Source organism: Orbilia oligospora, assembly GCF_000225545.1.
Source record: "Orbilia oligospora ATCC 24927 unplaced genomic scaffold scaffold00078, whole genome shotgun sequence".
NCBI classification, from domain to species: Eukaryota; Fungi; Ascomycota; class Orbiliomycetes; order Orbiliales; family Orbiliaceae; genus Orbilia; species Orbilia oligospora.
Window position 1 is genome coordinate 1489727 of NW_011645635.1, and position 23187 is coordinate 1512913.

General features: G+C 45.4%; 4 protein-coding genes across 4 annotated transcripts; all 4 read left to right on the forward strand.

The window, feature by feature from the left end:
* Positions 1-10154: 10154 nt before the first annotated feature.
* On the forward strand, positions 10155-13286 carry AOL_s00078g440 (uncharacterized protein; the record flags this gene model as incomplete). The annotated part of the gene is made up of 7 exons (XM_011123703.1): positions 10155-10304; positions 10416-10599; positions 10715-10900; positions 10972-12462; positions 12518-12978; positions 13049-13202; positions 13270-13286. 7 exons carry the CDS (start codon positions 10155-10157, stop codon positions 13284-13286), a joined length of 2643 nt encoding a protein of 880 aa, XP_011122005.1.
* A 580-nt stretch (positions 13287-13866) lies between these two features.
* Positions 13867-15420, forward strand: AOL_s00078g441 (uncharacterized protein; the record flags this gene model as incomplete). Its single annotated transcript, XM_011123704.1, has 2 exons — positions 13867-15275; positions 15351-15420. The coding sequence occupies 2 exons, from the start codon at positions 13867-13869 to the stop codon at positions 15418-15420; spliced, it is 1479 nt and encodes a 492-aa protein (XP_011122006.1).
* A 3208-nt stretch (positions 15421-18628) lies between these two features.
* Positions 18629-20708, forward strand: AOL_s00078g442 (uncharacterized protein; the record flags this gene model as incomplete). Its single annotated transcript, XM_011123705.1, has 4 exons — positions 18629-18928; positions 19065-19457; positions 19544-19958; positions 20050-20708. The coding sequence occupies 4 exons, from the start codon at positions 18629-18631 to the stop codon at positions 20706-20708; spliced, it is 1767 nt and encodes a 588-aa protein (XP_011122007.1).
* A 1189-nt stretch (positions 20709-21897) lies between these two features.
* Positions 21898-23183, forward strand: AOL_s00078g443 (uncharacterized protein; the record flags this gene model as incomplete). Its single annotated transcript, XM_011123706.1, has 3 exons — positions 21898-22105; positions 22205-22586; positions 22667-23183. 3 exons carry the CDS (start codon positions 21898-21900, stop codon positions 23181-23183), a joined length of 1107 nt encoding a protein of 368 aa, XP_011122008.1.
* Between the last annotated feature and the right edge of the window lie 4 nt (positions 23184-23187).

Sequence of the window (23187 nt, forward strand, 5' to 3'; positions counted from 1 at the left end):
GAAGTAAGGTTATCAGTTAAGGAGTACGGAAACATCTGCCAGCACCGAGACCCTTCAGTACGTGTATGTATGTATGTATGTATGTATGTATGTATGCACGTATGTATGTAAGTATACTATGTAGTCAGGAGAAGCGAGACTGTATTTCAAGATGCACGATGAGATTGGAGGGGAACAGTGCATTTCATTAGCAGATCCCCCTCTCTCCTCTCCTCGTCCCGCTGCAAGCGTTAGCAGCCTGACAGCAGAGCACAGAGCACAGGATCCTGCAGTTCCCTATCAAGTGGTTGGCTGCACATGCATCTTCCCTCTCATTTTTTATGATTCTTGTGCGAGGATGGCGTATGCATTCTTAGTTATTTTGGCGTGCGTGTTAATAGCAGTTGCAGTTGCGCACTGTGGCCTGCAGGTTGGATTCAGCCAACACGAACATCAGATGATTTTTTTTGACCACCCCTTCTTCTTCTTCTTATCCCTTTCGTTCTTTTGGTTGTTTTGTATGTATGTGTATGTATGAACGCATATGATGTACTGTTTCTAAAACGGATATCTTTTTTGGACGAGAAAAAGGTGGATTAACCACCAGGAGCCAACAAGCAGGTGAAAGAGGCGCTTCGCACGGCCATTTCTTTGGTCTCTTTTAGCTTCTAAACTACTTTTACATTGCAACAGTTACAACAAGGGAGAAACTGTCCCCATAGAGCTAACATGTTTAGTGTTTAGTGAATAACTTTTTTTTTCTGTTGGTGGAGTTTTTTTTATTTTTATTCTTCCATCTTGGAGGCGCTTTCTTTCTTGGTATTAATTAACCAGGAATAACGTTGAATTCCTTCGCCAGTCTACTCATGATATGATTCGACTCTAGATCGGTCCGGTCTTCGCAAGAGACGAGGGTCGAAGGGACAAAAAAAAAAAAAAAAAAAAGGTTGAAGAGCTCTGAGCTTTCGCGCAGTATGTAGTGTAATAGATAACTAATAATTACCTTTTAGCTTTCCCCTTTCTCGAACGGAGGGAAGAATTCGGTAAGCGTCCAAGGCTCGACCTTCAGGTGGGACCTGACGTTTGTATCAACCTCAAACACCGGACTGACCGTATCCTGGCGCAAGGGCGGCGGGCGCACTCGGAGGGGGGAAAACCACAAATTTCTTCGACGAGGTGGCAAAGGAGAATATTGGAAGCCGTACAAACCACCAAAACAAAACGGTTCCTGAGTTTTTCTTAAGAGGCTTTTTTTTTTTTTTAGTGGGAAAAGTGGGTTCTTTTTGGTTATATGTTACATCTAAATGGCAAACAAAAATTAGAAAGTTCTTTTTTTTTTGGTTTACGCTTGTATCTCGGAATAGGGATGGGAAATTTCTTGTATTTTTTTACGGTTTAAGATAGATCTCGAATTCGAATGGGAGGAGAATATGTGCGAAGAATAGAAGTGGTAGTAGTGGTTCGTCTAAAGGAAATTATTGTACATGTTACATGATTATAAAGAAGTTAAAAAAGCAGAAGCGTTCGAATAAAATAAGGGAAAAAATGATATAGAAGAAGAAGTGAAAACGAGCCAAGAAGTTAAGTTGGAGACCAGAAATACATAGGTTATAGGAAAATGGAAGAAATGAATTCATGTACGCCTGGAAATGGATATCGATATCAATGGAGAAAGGGAAATAGTAATAAGAAAGAGAAGAAAAAGAAAAGAAGAAAAGAAATATGGTGTCTGATAGATGTTGAGAAAATCTTCCAGAGAATCCTCCCCGTTCACAAGCAAAATTCCAACGCCGGTGTAATGGATTTTTATCAAACAGAAACTCGCTCAATGAACCTTTCCAAAATATACAAAAACTCAAGGAAACAGTGTAAAAGTTCGGGGGGGGATATCGATAGTCGTCAAAAGTCGTGATTGTACAATGAAAGTTCCGATCGGGTGGAAGAAAAATGGCCACGAGACTTCGAGGGCCCTTTGAAGCGGAGAAGTGAACGATTGGACTCGAATGGTGCCATGCAGGAGCTGCAGCCTGGCTAGCTCGAGCTAGCTATCGATTGGTTCGATTCGAAACGAATGGAATCGTAGGAAGGTGAAAGAATATGGCGTGGTATGTATGTATGGTATTTATCGGGTGGAGGAGCTATCCATCTGGAGAGCAGATAGATCGATTTTAGGCGCGGAGAAATCTCGCGGGCCAGCGAATACTGAGATTGGTCTCCTGAGATTAAGCTGTAGACAGTCTCCACATCTGCCTCCTAGAACGTTGCATCGGCCGCGGCAGCCTCGGGTCTGGTTGATGCAGGAGTACATCTTGATGTATGTGATATGAGGAATTGATGATTCGAGAGAGAAGTTATTGATGGTTTGATATTTGGTCCGGCTTTAATATCTTGTCGCCAGATGTGCGTGCGTATATATATATCGCGGTTCGCAATCGATGTCGATATAGATCTTCTTCTTCTTCTTCTTCTTTTTTTTTTTGAAGTCGATGGCGGGGCAGCGTGGTATAATATAATATTGCAAGTCGAAGTATATATGTGGGACAGCTCGAAGTTCAGGTGACAGTACAATATCCTATGCAAGGAATTGAAAGGGTATTGTAGTAGAATTGGATTTGTTATGTTGGTAGTTTGGACAATTTGACACTGGTCGTCTGAAGGGTATAAGTTGGGTCAGGAGGGAGGAGAGGATGTCTATATATCCTTTTTCAGTGGTAGCAGGCGGTTGACTCCGGCAATGGAGGGGGTTGCTAGCAACTTAAGCCAAAACCAAGGCAAGAACCAAATTCCAGGCTTTCGTAGCGTAGTGTAAAGCGAAATGGGGCGATGATGGATGACTGCGTCAAAAGTGACCAGGGTCGGTGGGCTAGTCCGGACAGTCCCAACGTCCCCAGGGGATATTGTCCCCGTCGATGCATTCAATGTCCCCGGGATCGATTGGGGGGGAGGTTTCTCCCGGGATATCTTCTTTTTTCTTTTTTCTCTTTTTCTCCCCACCTCTGCAGTCTGTCGTTCCCACTAATGAAGAAGAAGAATCCGAACCAAAAGATGCGGATGGTCTTGCTTTGCGAAGCTTGGTGGTGCTCATACTCATGCTCCTTTTACCGCATAGCGTGGAACCGCGGGCCCTAGCCCTGTCGGTAACTATTCGGGGGGTACTTGAAAAGGCCGAGTTGACGGGTGCGGATGTTACTTCACGAGGACCTTCAGACGGAGCCGATGGTACTTTGCAAGAAGTTAACATGCTAACAATTAAGAGGTCATCTTGTGCTCTGATTAAGACATGGACAAGTTAGCTTACCTCATCCGCATCCGCTTGCTTCCTGCGAATGGTAAAAATATGCAGTCGAGATGGTGACCGGAGCATTGATCGTGCAGAGGAAATCCGTCCAGCCGAGTCGACTTGACTTGACTTGACTAAAAATTACAACCTTTTTTGATATTATTATTATTATTGCAGCTATGACCAGGCCAGGTAAAGCGAGCTGCTGATAGCCACATACAAAATAAACGGAGATGCAAGCCATAACCCAGCTCAGCTAGCCAGCTGCGACTGTCATTGCAGAAAACTGCTATTTTTTGTCTTGTCACTTTTTTTATTTTTTATTTTTTATTTTTTATTTTTTATATTTTTTATTAGACAAGTGTAAACCATGTAATGATTAATATTAATGTTGACATGTTAAGGCCATTCGGACCTAATCATTATGCTGCTATGGCGTCGTCCGCTGCTGCTGCTGCTGCTGCTATCGTATCCTACTTATCTCCTCTCTTTCAAACTTCGGTCATGATCAGTCTCTCCGATCCCATGCATGGATTGAACCCTCTCACCGGTCCGAATCAAGGTCGGAAAATGAACATCAGGGTATGGAGGCAGGGTCAAAGAGAGGAGAGTTCTCACTCAAGCACTCACTCACGCACTCACTCACTCACTTCCTTCAGACAGTGTCCACTTTCTATTTTAATATACAAGGCGGGCGCCGCAGAGCTTACCTTACATACTTCGTTTCCAGATATCTCCAAATAGAGGAGGGAAAGAGTAATGTGATTGAATAATACAATATGTACGTGGATGTATCATATCATTAATTGCAAAGATACCCTATTCCGGTCCCTTCAATTCGATTAATTCGCCCTTCTCCTGGCCTGGGCATCCCCATCCGTATCAGCATTGCGCTCGTAATTAATTCTCATTTTCGTTTTTGGGGGAAGGGTGGCTTTTTTTTTTTTTTTTTTTTTTTTTCCGTTGTCACGTTGACCTTGTGATATGATATGGATGGGCTGGCTGGCTGGCTGGCATTCACTTCCTCGCATGCCGGTGATACTTCGCGAATAAGAAGTCTCGTAGCATGCTGGTAGCAAGTACTTCCTACTTACCACCCTTGCCAGTCAAACAGAAAGAAAAAAAAGGTTCATGCCTAAGACCGCCGACCCGAGCCACAAGCTGCTAGTTACTAGCTAGGTCCTAAATTCAAACCAACAAGGTCCTCTTCTTTCGTTCTTTGTTTTTGCACAGCCAGCTGGCCTCCATTGCATGGCAAACCGCGTTTGCGATCACATATCCCCGACGGTGTATCCGCAGCTGGTCAGTGACAGCCGGCTGCACAAACGGGCGTTTTATCCCTCACCCAGCCCGATTTTTCAGACGAAGCTGCCCAAAACATGCTCCCTAATCGAGTATCTACCGCTGTCTGCCTATATGCTTCAGGTCATTCGGACCAATTTATGTTTTCGATCCTGCATAATTATAATTATAACCAAAAAAACATATATATCATATTAGGTCGACCCCGGGTACGAACCAAACATGTCAACATCTGGGGGGGAGGCGGCCTCGAGGGAGGATGGCCATGGATGGTATAGGTAATTAACAGAGCTTAACTAAGAAACTCACACGGTTCCCTTTGTCATCCTAAACTTGAACATGCTATGTATGTATGTTACCTGACATTTTTGACTCGCAGCTTGCAGATGGGGCCTTGTCGTTTGCCGTACATGATGGTGGTTACTCTCGGGTTCCGATATGATTTGATAACAATTACGATGTCAAACTTAACTGTGCAGGAGTCACAACGTGAATTCAATCCTCGAACTGCCTTACGGAAGAAAAAAAAAAAAAAAAAAAAAAAAAAGAAGTACGACATACATCATTTACTCGACGGAGTAATAGGACATCGCCCTAGGCAAGCAGCCAGGCAAGCGAACAAGCCAGCACAATACTTCCTCTTCTTTTCTTGCGATTACTTGCAGCGCTGATCTCTTCGCACTCGGGGTAGATGGCAGCAGTCTTTTGCGATCTTGTTGACCCTGAACTTCGAAGTTTCGCGAGTCTACGTACTCCGGCAGAAGGAACAGGAAAACAATCCTTTGGGGTCCGGTTCAACCTTTTTTTTTTGGGGGATGACGGGATTTCAATTAATTCATCATACTTTCGCAAGTGCACGCCGTCGTTAGAGATTGATAGTATAGATCATCTATGAACAAGCCTTCGCGAATCTCGAAATTGCTGTAGGATCTGGAGAAAGCCAGCATTTGCAATTCTCATACAGCGCTAGGTCCGGTCTGAGCTGGTAAAAACAAAAAAAAAAAAAAAAAAAAAAAAAAAAAAGAGCCCCCCCGGAGATATCCTTCCCAGGACGCTGGAACCTTGGGGAAGGGAAGGGAAGACATCAAAACGAAAGACACGACACCCACGAGTGAGTGCGTGTAGTTAACCTGCGGCAGCTACTCGCGATTGATTGGCATGTTGTACCTGGATCAGCATGTGTCACGTAGAGTTTGGACTTCGTAGCACGCACGGCTCCACCTATCGTAGTCGACGACAATCTTCTTTGATATTCGAGTTTCCATTCCTCAAAGGCTAGCCTCGCGCTCTGTTGAACTAGGATTCAGAGACATGTTCGATCTTCAAATTCGAAAAAAGGGCGACGAGAGAGTTCCCATGCCTCCAACAAATCATACCCGAAAAGGGCTCGAGCGGTAACCGATCAAACGGTTTGGAGAATCCCGGCTCGTGGGCTAATACCGACGGCCTACTGTGTAGCTGGTTAGATTCGAATTCCGCCTTTTTGTTTTTTTCAAATACATGTACTCCCGTATACACCTCCAATTGTCCCGTCGATATCAATTAAAGATGTTAGTATGCTGAAATGCATCTGAAAAAGAGACTAAAAACGCCATTGGAATGGAAGTATTCTGGAAGATCTTAATACCCATCAGCTAATGCTTCGTCAGCTGGCCCTATCATCTCCCATTTAGCTCTCTTTTTTCTCGGGACGGCGCCGTTAGGATCCAATTAAACACCAACATCGGGCTACTTTAGCTCCAAAACAGCGACGCCTGTTGGTGTCTCGTTGGAAAAAAGGCGAACTAACGAACAAGACGCCCGAGGTCCGGTTTGGAAAATGAAATTGAATGGACCAAATACTCCGTAATACTTTTTTTTTTTATCGGGAAACAAACTGTTGGCATTCATTCTTTGTGCCATTCGAAAATGTCGTCGAACGCCCTTCCCCTTCCCCTCGTGCGAGGGAAAGGCGCTTAGTTTCAATTAGGTTGGAGATATCATGCCACCCCGTCCATTAAGCATCATGTGGCAATCTACATACAGACAAAACCGACAGACAGACAGGAAAACCTTTCTCCGGAGGGGCATGGCATAGTACCCCTCTAGACTCGCCGGCGCACGGACTGGCTAACGGTTCTCATCGTCCGATCAGATCATCAAGTATTCTCGATCGATCTACTGCGTTTGTATAAAAACGAACAGAAGAAAATAAAAACGGTCTTCAAGTGTTTTTTTATTATTATAATTACTTTGTCCTGCTTGCTTTCGCCTTTAACCGACCGAAGTATTATAATAGACAGCTATCGATCTCGATCTGAGGATTCGTATTTTTTAATGGTGTCGAAATTGACTTTTTCCCATCTTTCTCTCTTTCTTTCTTTCTTTCTTTCCTTCTTTCTTTTCTGGGTGGATGCATAGGACTAGTCGATTGCCCGTTCTCCTCGCACAGCGTCCGATAACCATTCGAATCCAACAGTTCCAATTGGCAATGGCTAATGCTATCTTCGAAAAATAAAATAAAAAACATCAATGGCTCGGAATGCATTTGCTCGGAATAATACGCCTGCATGGCCGACCATTTTCGCGCTCTTTCCTCATACTAATTAACTCTACCCCAGCGAAATGGAAACAAAAGGTCGCCATTGCACAGCAGCAGCAACAGCATTTTGCCAACTGGCCTGCAAAAAAAAAAGGTTCACATGACGGTTTTTTTTGGCCAATTCCCAAATTACTGGTCCTTCGTCGGATTGATAAGCTCTGGGAGCTGCAGTCGGGTTCTCTTCACCCGAGTCGTTCTAGCTGAAGCGATTCGTGCAAAGAGCTCTCTCTCGTGGGGAACACACACACCTGGACCGTAGACCTGGTTAAGCTCAGACATTGTCGTCCAATCTCCCCGCTTTTTTCGTATAAAAAAAAAAAGTTTTGAAGGTCCAGTGGAATTAAAAATAACATGCAGTGCATCTAAAGATCCTAGTCAGACCGTCAAATCTGGATCTTACAAAGACGAAAGAAAGAAAAAAAAGACAGAGGCACCCGCCAAAATTAACACTTGTGCTGATTGTAGAAAATGCGATATCAGACTTACCCCTCATGATACGAAAAAGTGGTTTGTCGTGCAGATGAAATGTTGACGAGACGAATACTACCGGCATGAACACAGCCAGAAGTGCCTAAACGAACGCCTGTAGGGTTTCAACGTGACCATTAATTTGTTAGATGGATAAATATCGCGAATGGACCACGAGGTAATAAGCTCAAGGTTCTAGTGGTTTGAAACCAAAGATATTATCGTATCATTGTTTTTTTGCACGTACTTCCTAGTATTTCCTCTCAGGACGAGCGAATATTGCTTTCACCGGGCCAAAGTAGTACTACGAACATGTAACAATCAACATCCCAGAATAGTCAGGCTTTTTTGGGGCCATGCCAGTCTAGAACTAGGGATCCCGATGGCAAATGGCACGTGGTACTTAGCTCGACAAACGCAGGGTCCAGGTCCTTTATGTGGAAGACCTCGACACTGCGACACTTCCACTTAAGCGACGGATGCAATAGCCAGATTTTGCTTTCTCTCCTCCATGTGTCTGTTCCGATATAGATTTAACCTTTTGGGCCTTCTAAGACATTTTCCGAATAGGAATCATGACTTTATTTTTGGAGATAGCTTCTTTTTCTTCCGTCTGAGAAACTCAGGGGGAAGGGATGATTTCCTCAAGTCATGTTGAATGTTGGTGGAAATTAGAAACAATTGATGTTGGTAGATGTGTAGACAACTTGTGTATTTCGTCTCCCCTGTATCATGAAGGAACCTATCTCAATTAGTCCTCTTTCGCTGATTTGTCGAGCCGTCTCATTCGCGCAACAGATAGCCAACTGACTCGTCGAACTCCTTACCACGGGGGGGGGGGGGGTCTTATGTTGGTTAACGAATTGAGAATCTTATACCTGTTGATTCCCCAGGGACTCGCGTACTCATGGTCAATAGGAGATAGTTCCCCGAGCATTGTCTCACAAAAGAACCCGAAAGGGCGTCCGAATGGCTTCAAGAGTCTCAGGAAGCCCTAGTTAGTGGAAAGAAAACCGTTATATTTTCCACCAAGCAAGCAAGCCACTCAGCTGGTCGAGTCGTTCGAGCTAGTTGGCGAGATTAATAGGTTGTGTTCTCTTTGTCGTATACGCATACGCATGTACGCCGTATACACTTGCATTTGAATGCCCTCCGGACCGAAACGGAAAGTCTCCAAAAGGTGTCGGCATCGCCTTCGGGGTTAGTCTACCCTCGTCGTCGTCTAAGTCTTTCACTGATTGGTACTGCCGACATCCGTAGAAGGAGAGCTAAACTTCATATTTGGTTTTTCTTCTTCTTCTTCTTCTTCCCCCTTCTGCCTGGGCCTTCATATTCACCTGGTCATGCTGGACATACTCGCATTAACGAGAGTCAACGTGGCGTTTTATATTATAATTGTAAATGATTGTCAAATAATATTTGATAGTTCCTTTTTCTTCTTGTCTATTTTGAGACGTTCGAAGAGAAAACAATCGGATCCTAGAAGTCCCGATGTCGAGTATCTGTCGGCATAGTGTCCACATTGGGAATCTCGGCCTTTTGAGGCGTTGATGAAACCCGGGTATCTGATACAAGCCACGACCCATTCGCCTCTCTCTTTGGTGAGAAAAGGCTTCGTGGGAGGAAGGAAGGCACGAATGGAAGGCATAAACTAGCCTAAGATTACCCCGAGGCGATTGTATCTGTGATCCCAACGTCCCGGGTCATGGTTTTTTTTTGGGGAGGGATATTTCGCCTTGCCATGTGGTTTTGACGATAAAAAAGAAAGATCGCTGCGCAAAATTGGAGGGAAAGGCGTCGGTCGATGAATGTTAGCGTGAAACCAACGGCCAACCCCCAAAGAGATTCTGCTGACGCAAGCTTGATGTGTGCCTGAGCTTGGACTCCGTTGAGAACGGTAGCTATTTGATACTTTGTAGCGTCGTTTGGGATAGATCGATATTGGCTGTTGGGAGGAACTTTGATGGATCATGATCACATTTCCTTGGTATGATATGTGAGGCGTTTGTTTTAGCGGGGCGTTGAAGAGTGGCTAGTGACTAATATACTCGTGGATAAGTATAGTACTTAGCAGATTGCATTGATCTTCGGCATGATCTGACCAAACCGACTTCCAGTGGTTAATGTTAAGATTGAAGATCATGAAGGTCGGTTTCAAGTGCCGGAGATAGTAAAGCGTTGTTAGTAGATAGTCGTCGATGCGAGCTTCAGATATATTATAAACTGTATTCGTTGACGTTGATGTCTTGAGATCATATATCCGGGGAAGCCTAGCAGTTAGGTAGCGAGCACGTATGTTCCAAGTTAAGCTGCGATGTTTGCCCATGTTACTACTTTTGACAGGTGGAGCTTGGAGAACACCATGTCAAGTTAACAACCTCACGTCCGACACCACCCAGCTGCTTACCACTCGTAGACACGAAACATCATATCCTTTTTCCTTTCTGACATTCCGAAATATCTCAATTGTCCTCCCTATTCGCGGCTTCTTCCAGGGCCATATCACCTACCCGGCACGGCACTCCAGAACTCAATTGATCCAATATGTCGACGGCCGCCGTTGTAAAGTCCGTCTTGTCGGGCGACACCCTTGTTCTCATTCCCAAGGGCACTGCTCCCGGCGACACATCAAAAGAACGACAGCTCAGTCTGGCATTTGTGACAGCTCCTCGATTGAAGCGGGAGGGAGATGAGGTACGTCCGGAATCTGTCCCTTAATCACGCAGGAGATATATGCTGGTTTCAGTTTCTTGATTGGGTTAAAATATGAAGCTAACATGGTGCTCCCGAATTGGGCGTGTGTAGCCATTCGCATTCAACAGCAGAGAGTTCCTTCGTAGAAACCTGGTCGGTCGTGAAATTCAATTCAAGGTCTTGTATACCGTTCCAACCGGCAGTCGGGAGTACGGCATTGCTGTTGTCCCCAACGGTCCGTCAATCGTCGAGTACGTCGTGGCCGAGGGTTGGGTTAAAGTTCGCGATGATGCAGGTGGGTTCCCGTTTTTATTTTTATTTTATTTTTAATCTTCTGCATACATGCCGCTACCCGTTGCTGGGGACGGAACGGAATGGAACGTTACTGATAGCTGTGAAATGTTATACAGGTAAACGAGAAGAACAATCTGAGCACGCGGATCTTGTCGAGAAATTGAAGGCATTGGAGTCAAAGGCCAGATTAGAGTACAAGGGCCAATGGAGCCAGACAGACAATGGTCATATTGCCATCAATAACGAAGCTCCTCCGGTCCCCAACGCTTTCCTTCAGAAGTGGAAGGGCCAACAAATTGAAGGTAGGCTATACATACATGCATCTGACTGGTACTTTACGGAGGGGATACTGATTCATTTGGGATTGAACTAGCCGTTGTCGAGCGTGTCATAGCAGGAGATCGTATCGCTGTTCGTCTCCTCCTAGCTCCCAAGGAACACCAACAGATCGTTGTCCTTGTCGCTGGTATCAAGGCCCCACAGTCGAGTCGCCCCGAGACCCCCGCCGAAGAATATGGTGACGAGGCCAAGAATTTCGTTGAGGCCAGACTTCTACAAAGAACGGTCAAGGTTGAACTTGTGGGATTGTCTCCCCAAAATCAGTTCATCGGGCATGTTATTCATCCTAAAGGGTCCATTGCCGAGTTCATCTTGGTGGACGGATTGGCTAGATGCTTCGATCAGCATAGTAGCATGCTTGGAGCTGGAATGGCCAATCTTCGTGCCCAGGAAGCCAGGGCGAAAGCAAAGAAAATAAATATGTGGAAGAAATTTGTTGTCAAGACCGAGACTGACGCCGGATTTGACTGCGTCGTCTCAAGAGTTCAATCCGCTGATACAATCTGGGTCCGAGAAAAGGTTGGAGCAGAAAAAAAGCTCAGTCTATCCAGTGTTAAGGCTCCGTCGAGACCGACTGGACACACTGATCCAAAGGTTCCCACGCGATGGCAAGCGGAGGCCAAGGAATTCCTTCGAAAGAAACTTATCGGTAAGCACGTTCATGTTACCATCGATGGAAAGCGTCCGGGTAACGAGGACTATGAGGAACGTACAATGGCAACCGTGCTTTTGGCTGGCCAGAACATCGCACTATCCCTCATCGAGAACGGCCTAGCGTCCGTCATTCGACACCGAAGAGATGATCAGGACCGCTCTCCAATCTGGGATGCACTCCTAGCCGCCGAAGAGACTGCCATCAAGGAAGAAAAGGGACAATATAACCTCAAGGCCCCAGCTCCTAAGCCCATTGTCGATGCTTCCGAATCCGAACAAAAGGCCAAGGCACATCTTTCTTTCTTGAGCCGACAACGACGTATTCCCGCCATTGTCGACTTCGTCGCTTCTGGATCCCGCTTCAAGCTGTTGATTCCAAAGGAGAATGTCAAATTGACCTTTGTCCTATCGGGCATCAGGGCACCACGTACCGCTAGGAACGCATCCGAGAAGTCAGAGCCCTTCGGACCAGAGGCTCTTGAGTTCACAAGCAAGCGTGCCTACCAACGTGATGTTGAGATTGATGTCGAGGCAATCGATAAAGTCAATGGATTCATCGGTACCATGTATGTAAACCGAGAAAACCTGGCGAAGCTATTGGTTGAAGAGGGCCTCGCTTCTGTTCACGCCTACTCCGCTGAACAAAGCGGCCATGGAACCGAATTGTTTGCTGCTGAGAAGGCTGCGAAAGAGGCCCGAAAGAACTTATGGCAAAACTGGACCCCCCAGGATGATGCCGATGATTCCGCCGAGCCCTCTGGCAGCACTGAAGATACTACAACAACGTTTAACAAGAGGCAAGATTACAGAGATGTGGTTGTTACTAATGTTGATGAGAGCGGCAAAATGAAGGTTCAGCTGGTTGGCTCTGGTAAGAAACAGTTTTGCACATTGTAGTCTACAATCGACTAATAATTTTGCTATAGGTACCGACCAACTTGAGAAGTTGATGGCTTCGTTCCGAAATTTCCATTTGAACAAGTCAAATGCTACACCACTCTCCGGGCCACCAAAAGTCGGAGACATCGTTGCGGCCAAGTTCAGCGAGGATGGCGAGTTCTATCGTGCTAAAGTCCGTCGAGTTGACAGGGAAGCTAAGAAAGCCGACGTTCTATACATCGACTACGGCAATTCTGAGACTGTCCCGTTCACATCGCTTCGTCCCCTTACACAAGCTGAATTCTCAACCACAAAGCTCAGGGCGCAGGCCGTGGACGCAGTCCTCAGCTTTTGCCAATTCCCTGGCTCCGAGATGTATGCCAACGATGCCAAGCACTATCTTTTGGAGATTACTGGGAACCAACAGTTGGTTGGAAATGTTGATTTCATCGAGAAGGATGGCACAATGTCTTTGACACTCTTTAAGGATGGGTCGAAATCTGTTGATGTAAGGATACCATTTCTGGATATTGGAGCTGTAGTAAAAGGCTTTCTAACTGACTTTGGGCCCTTTCTAGGACAATATTAATTCAGCCATGATCGAAGAAGGCATGTCTATGGTCCCAAAGAAGCTCAAGGCGTGGGAGAAGGCATATGCCGACAGATTTGACAACCTTCGCAAGAAGGAGCAAGAAGCAAAGGAGGGTAGACGAGGTATTTGGGAGTACGGAGGTGAGTAACTAGCCACTATTTCGAACATACTCGACATCCCAAGATATACTAATAAGGCCCTATTTAGACCTTACTGAGGATTAAAGCCATGCTACGAGAATCACGATATACCACATATCGCATCATCTTTAATTATCCGACATCAAGAACTTTGCATCTTCTCTTGTATAAACTCTTTCTAACCATTTTCATTGCACCTTTTGCATATATATATTTGACTTTCACCCTTACGATTTTTGGACGAGGTGCAGAAAAGTTACTAAAAGTTACAAAAGCATTTGCACTATATTGCATGTAGCATATTTAAAATATTTATCTGAGAGAAATTATCTAGATCTAAGACTCTTATTCCGTACTCTGATACATTTTATAAATTTATCTGCAACTGTGACTCTTTACAAGGGCTGTCTTGGTGGTGTTGCTTATCAAATCGAACAAAAACGTCGGCGCAAAGATTCGCCGGCATTCTTTTTCGGTAGCCCCGCCAAACCATTTTTTGATTTCTAAGATTTTTTTTTTTCTTTTCTTCTCCCCAAGCTTCAACTTTCCTTCATATAAAACCCAGTGGACATTAAAGCTCAACATCACCATTCATCCATTATAATATTAATTCTACTACCAGACCAGTCGCATTTACTTTCCTTCTGATTTACGTTAATTTTCAATGGTTTCCCCACATCCTCATACCCCAGCGGGGTCCCGCGCCGCCTACGACAGCGGTTCGAACAACGACTATGACCCCTCTACAGAGCAAGCCGATGAAGAGCCATCCTTCATCAACAACAACGAAGCTCTCGAAGAAATTATCCCAGACGATGACCAACCCATGGAAGACCTCTCGGACGATGAGGGCGAAGAAAGTTCCACAGCATACCGAGGAGCCGGTGCCGGTGAATCAATCGAAATCGATCTCATCAATGATTCGGCCCGACATTTCGATCACCATACAGATTCAATTTACTCTATCGCTTTGAACCCACGGTTATCCGGGATTGTAGCTACAGGAGGAGGTGATGATATTGCATACATATGGTCTTCGGATCCTACAGCCGGACAGACGTCACAGAGAGGACAGGAAAGAGAGTCGCAGAAGATTATTTTTAAATCTGAGGGCCATGGGGATTCGGTTACCTCTGTCGCTTTTACTGCCTCCGGAGAGTTCTTGGTTTCTGCTGGTATGAACGGAAAAGTCATGGTTACACAATGCACCAATGCTACAAACCCCACCGAATCAAGTTCGTGGAAGAAAATCGCAGAAGTCCAGGAAGTTGAAGAGATCGCATGGTTGGTTGCGCACCCCACAGACAACGTATTCGCTTTAGGAGCAAGCGATGGATCAGTTTGGATCTATGAGATTGATGCAAACTCACCTGGATCGGAGTTATTCGTCAAACAAGCGTTTTATAACCATACCGCATCGTGTACCGCCGGTACATTTGCGAAGAACGGACAGTTAATTGCGACTGTTTCAGAAGACTCGAATTTGTTTGTGCATAACGTGGAAACCGGCGAGGTATTCGCTAGTTTTGGAAACGATGATGCCAGGTTTAATGTTGACGGCGGGCTTTATGCTGTTGCTGCGAACCCGGCAGGGACTGTGGTTGTTGTTGGTGGGTCGACGGGCGAATGTAAGGTTGTCGCATTACCAACTGCTGGAACGCAAACTGGTGGACGAAGTGCAGGTGCAAGAAGAGGTGGTAGTGCGACGGCGGGGACACAGAGTGCTCAGATCCTGGCTACTCTGTCGACACAAAGTGATTCGATTGAATCGCTAGCTTTCTCACCTAGTTTGCCGCTATTGGCTTCTGCGTCAGTGGATGGGTCTATTGTGCTCTATGATACGCAGAGGTGGGCAGTTAGGCGGACAATCAGTGGGCACGAGGACTCGGTTGTGAAGGTACTGTTTGAGGAGGGGCAGAGGGGGTGGTTATTGACTAGTTGTTCGGTGGATAGAACCGTTAGGAGATGGGACTGCAGGAGTGGAGAGGAGAAATTTAAGTGGCAAGGACATTCCGATGGGATTTTAGGATTTGTGGTCGATTCTAATGGCAGAGTTATCACAGCTGGAGACGAGTAAGTTTTTCTCTTATCTCCGATGTTACCATTTACTTTTTTGATATGGATTGAGATACTAATTTTGGTGTCTAGTCACGTCGCCTTGGTGTTCGAAGAGACTTCTGCAGCAGCGACTGTTGCAAGTTCTACTGGTCAGCCGTGAGGTCTTGATATCAGGTGACGTTGTTAGAAGGCCATGTCTTTAGCATTTACTTAGGCGTTCGAGCTATATAGAAGCGGTGGACTGCAGTCAATATCAAAAGTTTACTTGATAAGTTTATAATTAGTTTTTCGATCCTTATCTCGATTATCCCTTGCAAGTACGCACTTCATGCAAGGTTTAAAGTGAATTCATGAAATCGATCGGGGCCAGAACTAGTTAACTACCTGCATGGTAGTCTGGCATACTCCGGTTGGTTGGATGTGTAACCAAGTAACCGATCGCCAGGTTCGACTTATAAGCTTAACCCATGGATTCACGATCGGTATGTTACGTAACGTTAGGTATATATACCATCGATGACTGTAACATACATGTACATACATACGCGTAACGGCATGCATACGGATTGAGTATCCAGCCAATACCACTGCATTGCCGTGTCTCGCATTTAGAATTAGATCCCAACCGATCGCGAATCACATTTGTACCATTAAATGCAAGATGGAAATCGTCGATTCACGATTATCGGGAGATCTAGATGATTAGTAGGCTAAAGGAGTTAAGCTTTGAGACTTGCCTGCCAGGCAAGTTTTGTCGAAAGCTCGAGCCGATATATCCATCCATCTTAGTGCTACCCCTAGCGCGTATTAATTCCTTGCGGAAGGTACGACCACGCCAGAATTTGGTGAATATATAAGGTTTCTGACGGTTGGGATGGACCGGATTCCAGCTGGCTGGATCAGACGACAATAGTCGTACAAAAAAGAAGGATCGATTTCTGGTACTTACATGGTCATTTCAATTCTGGACATGCTGACATGGGATCGAAAACTCGAAAATACTGACCATCTGAGGCTGAAATTTACAGTTTCGCATACGTGGTTCTTTTCTCCGCCACCCGCATCGAACCAATCCGACTTCCTTATTTGTTAGAACATCGAGATCGTGGAATTGTCTATGTTGACGCTTAACTCCGTTTACAACGTGCCTACTTGGCGCGTGCATATGGGAATTGAAGATTCCTCGATTTGGCGCAGCACAGCACACTGCAGAATTACTGCCTGGAGCATGGAGGTTATATATGATATCACCGAGCTGCAGGGATTCTGGATCGCTTCAATTCGGCTGAAAAAGGGAACGGTTAAATATGATTCAATTTTTCCGAACCTTTTTGGCCTTTTTGATTTTTTTTAACGGAACCGCGAACGTTCGAACGTACATAGAGTCTGCATTGATTCTGCACTGCACTGCACGTCGCTGATCTGCTCGCGCCCCGGCCGCAATTACGTCCAATTCGTCGGTTTGCATATTCATGCATACAACCGGCTCCCAAAAACCAGAGCATTGAAATCATCCGGTACGGTAGACGTAGACGGCTGTTGTTTATTCTGGTCTCTGTCAACCTTTTTTTTTTCAAAAGGTGACTGACTTGAATTTTTTACCGCCAGATCGGCTTTCGAAGGAAAAGGTGGTTCACGTGGAGAACTTTTTTCCGTTCCCGAATTAAAACCTAAGAGGTTTAAACCTTTTTTTTCGCTCGTTACCCCACAATCTGGGAGGGAACGAAATGGCGTTAGCATCGACACTTATCTAGCTCTTGGTATTCAGTCTTGGAAACTTTGGGGTTGGAGGTGTTAGTGTGTATGGAGCAAGAGTGGAGAAAGCTACCCCATGCTTCTGGTATGGATCGATACCTATATTGCGCCTTGTCTCGATATAGCTCACGAGACGAACGAAGAGTCGAGTTATGGCATCCGTGATCCCTCTCCGACGGCCCTAAAGTCCCTCCACGGCAGACAGGCAGACGTGTAGCCAACATTGGGTCCTGTCGTGTTTGCCGCCATTAAGATATTCGTCTGGGCATGGGCTAGATAGCGAATAACCCCTGCTGCAGCCACGGTTGACACCCCGGCCAATATACCCAGATTGGGGATTAGGAAACCCATACACTTCGTTTTTTCTTCCCTTCGAGAGCCCTTTTTCTCCTCCGTCTGCTCCACACAGCTACCTATGTCTGGGGCGTAAGCGAATTACTTCCCTCGAAATATTTAGGGTGTAAGCGAATTGCCTTGCTCCTAATGCTTAAGGGTGTAAGCGTATCGCTTTCCTCCTCCTGATACCTAGGTATATTAAGTTCAGATTAGAGATATAGCCGATGGGGGTAGTCCGTTATTTCCTTTTGAAGTTATCGTTGTTCCCGAAGCCGAGGGAAGGGACGATTCATGGATATTGTTTAATTTTGTGGGATGGGGGGCAAGAGCTTTATATATATATGCACCTGGCCGCGCCCTGCAGGACCTTGAACTTGACGGTGGCTGCCCATTATCCTCCTCCTTCTTCTCCTCATTTGTTTCCCTTGCGAGAGGAGACTGGTGTCCAACCTTAAATTGAAAAAGGGCCGTCGCACAGAGTTTGGCATTAAATATTGTGGCTAGGTGAGTGCCTTCAAGTCGAGTCCAGTCGAGTCGACGTTATGTAATGTCATGAAGTACTGCTCTGTATACCATCGGCAGCTTCAGTTAGCTATAACTTTAGCCGCCCTGGTAAAAAGCTTATCATGGCCATTGCCTTTGCATTGATGTGATTACCTACAATTGAGTTTGAAGTTGAATTTGAAAGTCGAACAAGTTGGCCGCCAACATGACAGCCCAGGCCCAGGGCGCCTGACGTCTGCTGACGGGGCATATGCATGCCTTAATTGAAGGACCTGTTAGCGATGCATGTTTTGGAGGAATCATTTAATAGAAACACTGCTGCTCGAAATGTATTCAACCTCATCACTAGTCTAACCTCATCGCCTCCTCTTAGCTTCGATTTCAACCTCAATTTCAACCTCAACGACTAGACCAAAACCCTTCGCTTTTACCCTTCCAATCGGTTTGATTCCCTACTTCCATTTTCCTTCCTTCATTAGTTAGAAGGATTCTGGCCATCGATATCACCTGATTTTGTGCAACAACTCCAACACCAAGCTCTGCTCCCGCTCGATTCAATTCCGACCTCCCTTGCGGTGCCAAGTAGCTGCCTCGGAAAGCATCAACCTTCTTAATTCGATCTCTGGCCGCCCAGCTTGTGATTTCTAGAGAATCTCATCTTCTCTTCTTATCACAGACAATTTCTTCTTTTTTATTTGTCTTCTGATTTGTTCGGTTCGACACTTCTTTCTCTTTCTTCAACTTCGAACCCTCGCCAACAAACATCAATCAAGATGATTGTGTACGAGGCACCAAAGTGGGTGCCCCAGTTGCCAAACCGTCCAGACAACATTCCAATTGGCGACTTCGTACTCAACCCAGCCTACGGACGTGCAGATCCTAGCAAATCAAACCCACCGTATGTTTGCGGTCTTACCGGCAAGACATATTCAGTTACCGAAGTCGCTTCAAGAGTCGAGCTTGCTGCTCGAGCTATCAAGAATGTCTTAAAGATTGACGATATCCACAAGGGTGGCCAAGCTGCTGGATTTTCTCAATGGGAGAGAGTCGTGGGGGTCTACAGCATCAACTGTGTAAGTTGGGGAAAGAATGAAAGAAGGGCAAAAATAGACCCCGAGATAAAAGAAATGTACCCAGATGCGGATATGGATATCGAAGCTTTGAAGCAAGGGGGTGATGGACGCTAACCTGTATTTTATGCACCAATAGATCGATTATGTCCCACTCTGCTATGCAGTCCATCGTGTCAATGGCATCACGAGTCCAGCAAATGCTGCCTACAATGCCGATGAACTTGCATATCAGCTGAGGGATTCGAAAGCGAGGGTACTGTTCACCTGTGTACCACTTCTCGATACCGCTATCCAGGCTGCCAATGCAGAGGGTGTTAAAATTCCGAAGGAGAACATATTCTTGCTTCCTATCCCTGATGTAGTGACCACAGAGGAAATGCGAAGGAAGGCTCAGGGTTTCCGAACCTTTGACGATCTTGTTGAAGAAGGGAAGAAGTTGAAGGAGGTTGAGCCTCTTAGGTGGGGAAAAGGATGTTCCAGAGAAAAGGTTGCATTTGTTTCTTACTCGTCTGGGACGAGTGGTTTGCCGGTACGTTACCTTTCGCCTCTTTTGAACGCTTTTCTAGAATTCTCAGCATAAAGCTAATGACAACTACGGGCTGACCGCTATAATAGAAAGGAGTCTTGATCTCTCACTTTAACATAATTACAAATGTTCTTCAAGTGGCTGAATACTCCAAATCATTCAGAGACTCCAGAGAACCTACAAAAGTCCTTGCGCTTCTTCCACAATCACACATCTACGCCTTAGTAGTCATCAACCAGACGGAACCCTTCATGGGAAACTCAGCTGTTGTTCTTCCCAAATTTGAGCTACAGTCGTTCTTAACATGTATCCAGAACTTCAAGCTCAGTTTCCTCTTCTTGGTGCCACCACTCATGATTGTTATGGCCAAGAACAAGGCCATCTTGGACAAATTCGACCTTTCTCCTGTTAAGTACATTATGACAGGCGCTGCTCCTTTGACAGAGGAACTCAGCTTGGAGATGACAAAGTTGTACCCGGGGATGAAGGTTGTCCAAGGATACGGTAAGTTTCAGTCTCCTTCAAAATCCGTTTGGTTAGCAAATTAGCCAAATTTTTTAGAGGGCTGAGCAGACTAACAATTTGGTATTTATAGGCATGACTGAATCCTCTACTGTCGTTTCTTTTACCTCTGGCATCGATATTTGGCACGGTTCATCCGGTTGCATTTTGCCTGGTATCAAATGTCGCGTGGTTAATGCCCAAGGCCAGGACGTCGGTGAAAACGAACCCGGCGAGCTCCTCGTCAGTGCCGACAACGTTGTCATCGGCTACCTCAACAACCAAAAGGCCAACGACGAAACCTTCATCGTCGAGCACGGTCATAGATGGCTTCGTACCGGCGACGAAACCATTGTCAAAAAATCATCATCTGGGAATCAACACTTGTTCATCGTAGATCGCCTCAAGGAGCTCATAAAAATTAGTGGTTTTCAAGTAGCTCCGGCCGAACTCGAAGGGCACCTGTTGAACCATCCAAAGGTTGCAGATTGTGCTGTTATCCCCGTCCCCAATGAGAGAACTGGAGAGTTGCCAAAGGCGTTTGTGGTCTTAAATCCAGGCTATGAAGCGTCGAAGGAGACTGCGGCAGAGATCATGAAGTGGGTGGCTGATCACAAGTCAAAACATAAAAGGTTGGGAGGTGGCGTGGAGTTTATTGACATTATTCCAAAGAGTCCAAGTGGTAAAATCTTGAGACGCTTGCTACGAGACAAGGAGAGGGAGAAGAGAAAGAAGGAAGGGGCGAAGCTCTAACGTCCCAATATTGTCTAGATTTGAAGTTTTGTTTCTTCTATCTACTTGGCCTTTGGTTTATTTTTTACCACCTGTTAGACTTTCTTTTCTAGGTCTTTTTTTATGGTCTCTTGCTCCCTTTCGCCCTCGAAATTCTTGGGGAATAGGGGGCTTTAATTATTCTGTTGTATAGCTTTGCTAGCCAGATGCATGCACATAGAATCTTCTGCGTATGGCTAAGGATTGTTAGGAAGGTTTATAATTTACTTTCTAGAGGGTTGACTACTCAGTCGGGAGCAATGAATTTGGTTTTATGAGGTTCCTGAGCTTAATGTTGTAATTGAAATAGTCACATCTGTGCACATGCTGTCAAGTTATGATATCACACCAACTGATGCGAATCCAATGCAAAGTTAGAGATGAAACAAATGCGGTGTGAGGGGCTCATCCGAAGTTGCAGAAGACCCACGCAGAAGACATTATCCTAAGCATCTGCATCCGCAAAAAGTCTAGTCACGAGACTGGTTACATGGGAAGTACTGAGACGCCATTATATTAGTGAATTTAAGCCACAACACAACTTGGTAGCATAATCCAACAAAACTTAGAAGACTGAAACTCGCAGACCACTTTGATTTCAGATCCGCACAGCAGATGCCATTGATTTTGCAGATGAATTTCGAAATTGACAGCATAAGGAGAAAAATATTTCACCCAGATAAATCCAAATTATAACATAAATCCAAATTATAGCTGCCTCAAATGTTCACACGCTTATACGATGCGTGTAAGTATTGCATTGGTGGCACTTGATACTTCTCGGCATATGGCCCAACGTTATATTTATCTACATCACAGCTCGAGTCTGTAGTGCTCCGCCCAGATTAAGAAGCTTCTAGCCTAGTGGAGTGTGCATAGGGTGCCAGAGGGCTTTCGAATGTGGGCGCAAAGACTTTTCAGAGACTCTATAAAGATATGCCATGTTCCCCCTCTAAGATTTCTGGGATTTTCAGAAAAGATTCTCGATAGTGACCTTATTTATAAAACGCGGCGCTAGTAAATAAAGGTCAAAAAGTTGCAGTGTTAACGTTATTAAATTTTATAAAATAACTGGCCGCTTTTTGGCAATCGTTTAAGCATATTGGGCCCGTTCATTTGTTACAATTTTCGATTTCGAATTCCTCGATAAGAATAGGGACACATCAAATCGATGCGGTTCAGAATCAGAGACCGGCTAGTACCGGTCATTACAGTACTTCTAGTAATCAACAAGGTCCAGTCCCATGTTATAAACCCAGCTTTCAAAACCAGTGCACACGTGAATCTAGAAGCACGCCAGAGCGGCTTCTACGAAGAATTCGAAAGAGAGGGTGCACAAAGTGAAGAGTCATGGCCATATTCATGGTCTGGGATGCTTGGTAAGTCTATTTCCCCAATACTGTTTGCTCAAGAGATGTCAAAGTTAGCATAAAATCGAGGGAAAAACCTAACTTTCCATTTGAATTATCCCGCTCCAGAACTCGGTGTTTCGACTTACAGCGCTTGTCTCTCGGATGATGCTGAGAAAGGCGGAATTACTCTTCAAGACTGCCAGTGTACTACCGGCGACTGTCGTAAGCACGAGGGAATCAATCATCCTACCCTTCCGTTCCGGTGGAACTTTCGTGGGTCTGTCAACCTCAACAGGGTGGCTCTGCTGAGGCCTTCCTACTTTCAGGGATATATACAGAATGCACATTCTAAATTATGTATGACCTATTTGGTTCCGGCCGAGAGGCCAGTTCCATACAATGAGGATCATAAGCTTGGAGATATCGTGATGAGACCGTGTGAAACAAATAGCAGTACTACGATACAGACATTTTCGACTTGGCTCTTTGATGGGAAGCCGACTTCACAGTGAGTACCTTTTGAATCGATCCCCTAATTCTAACTCTGATTAATATCATGCTGACATGATGCCTACTCCCTCTCTAAAGAATCATGCCAGCTTTCCAAACCCACTTCATCCCTTCTTGTAACAACAACAAAGGTAAGAAGAAGTTTTACTGGCGAGGTCTCGTCGGCATCAAGGGTAAGCCGATCTACTACGGCTGCTCGGACTGGGGCAAGACGCAATGGAATTTCCATCCATGGTTTTACCGGTTACCGTCTGAATTCTCCTTTTGGCCGGATAGCCGGTGGCTTGATGATTTATCTGATCGGCTCCCCGATTTTGATTTTGACAAAACTGCTCCTCCTCCGCCGCCACCTGTCGAGACGCCTCCACCGGTACCACCGCCCGTCGAAACACCACCTATGGAGATACCTCCACCACCACCAACTGAAGAGACACCTCCGCCACCACCAGATATTGAGACTCCGCCGCCGCCGCCTGAAGATGACGAGAAGGATGACGAGAAGGATGGCGAGAAGGATGACAAGAAGGATTACAAGGAAGGTGAAGGTGGAGACGATGAGGAGGGATTAAAGAAAAGGGGGATGACATCTACATAACGAG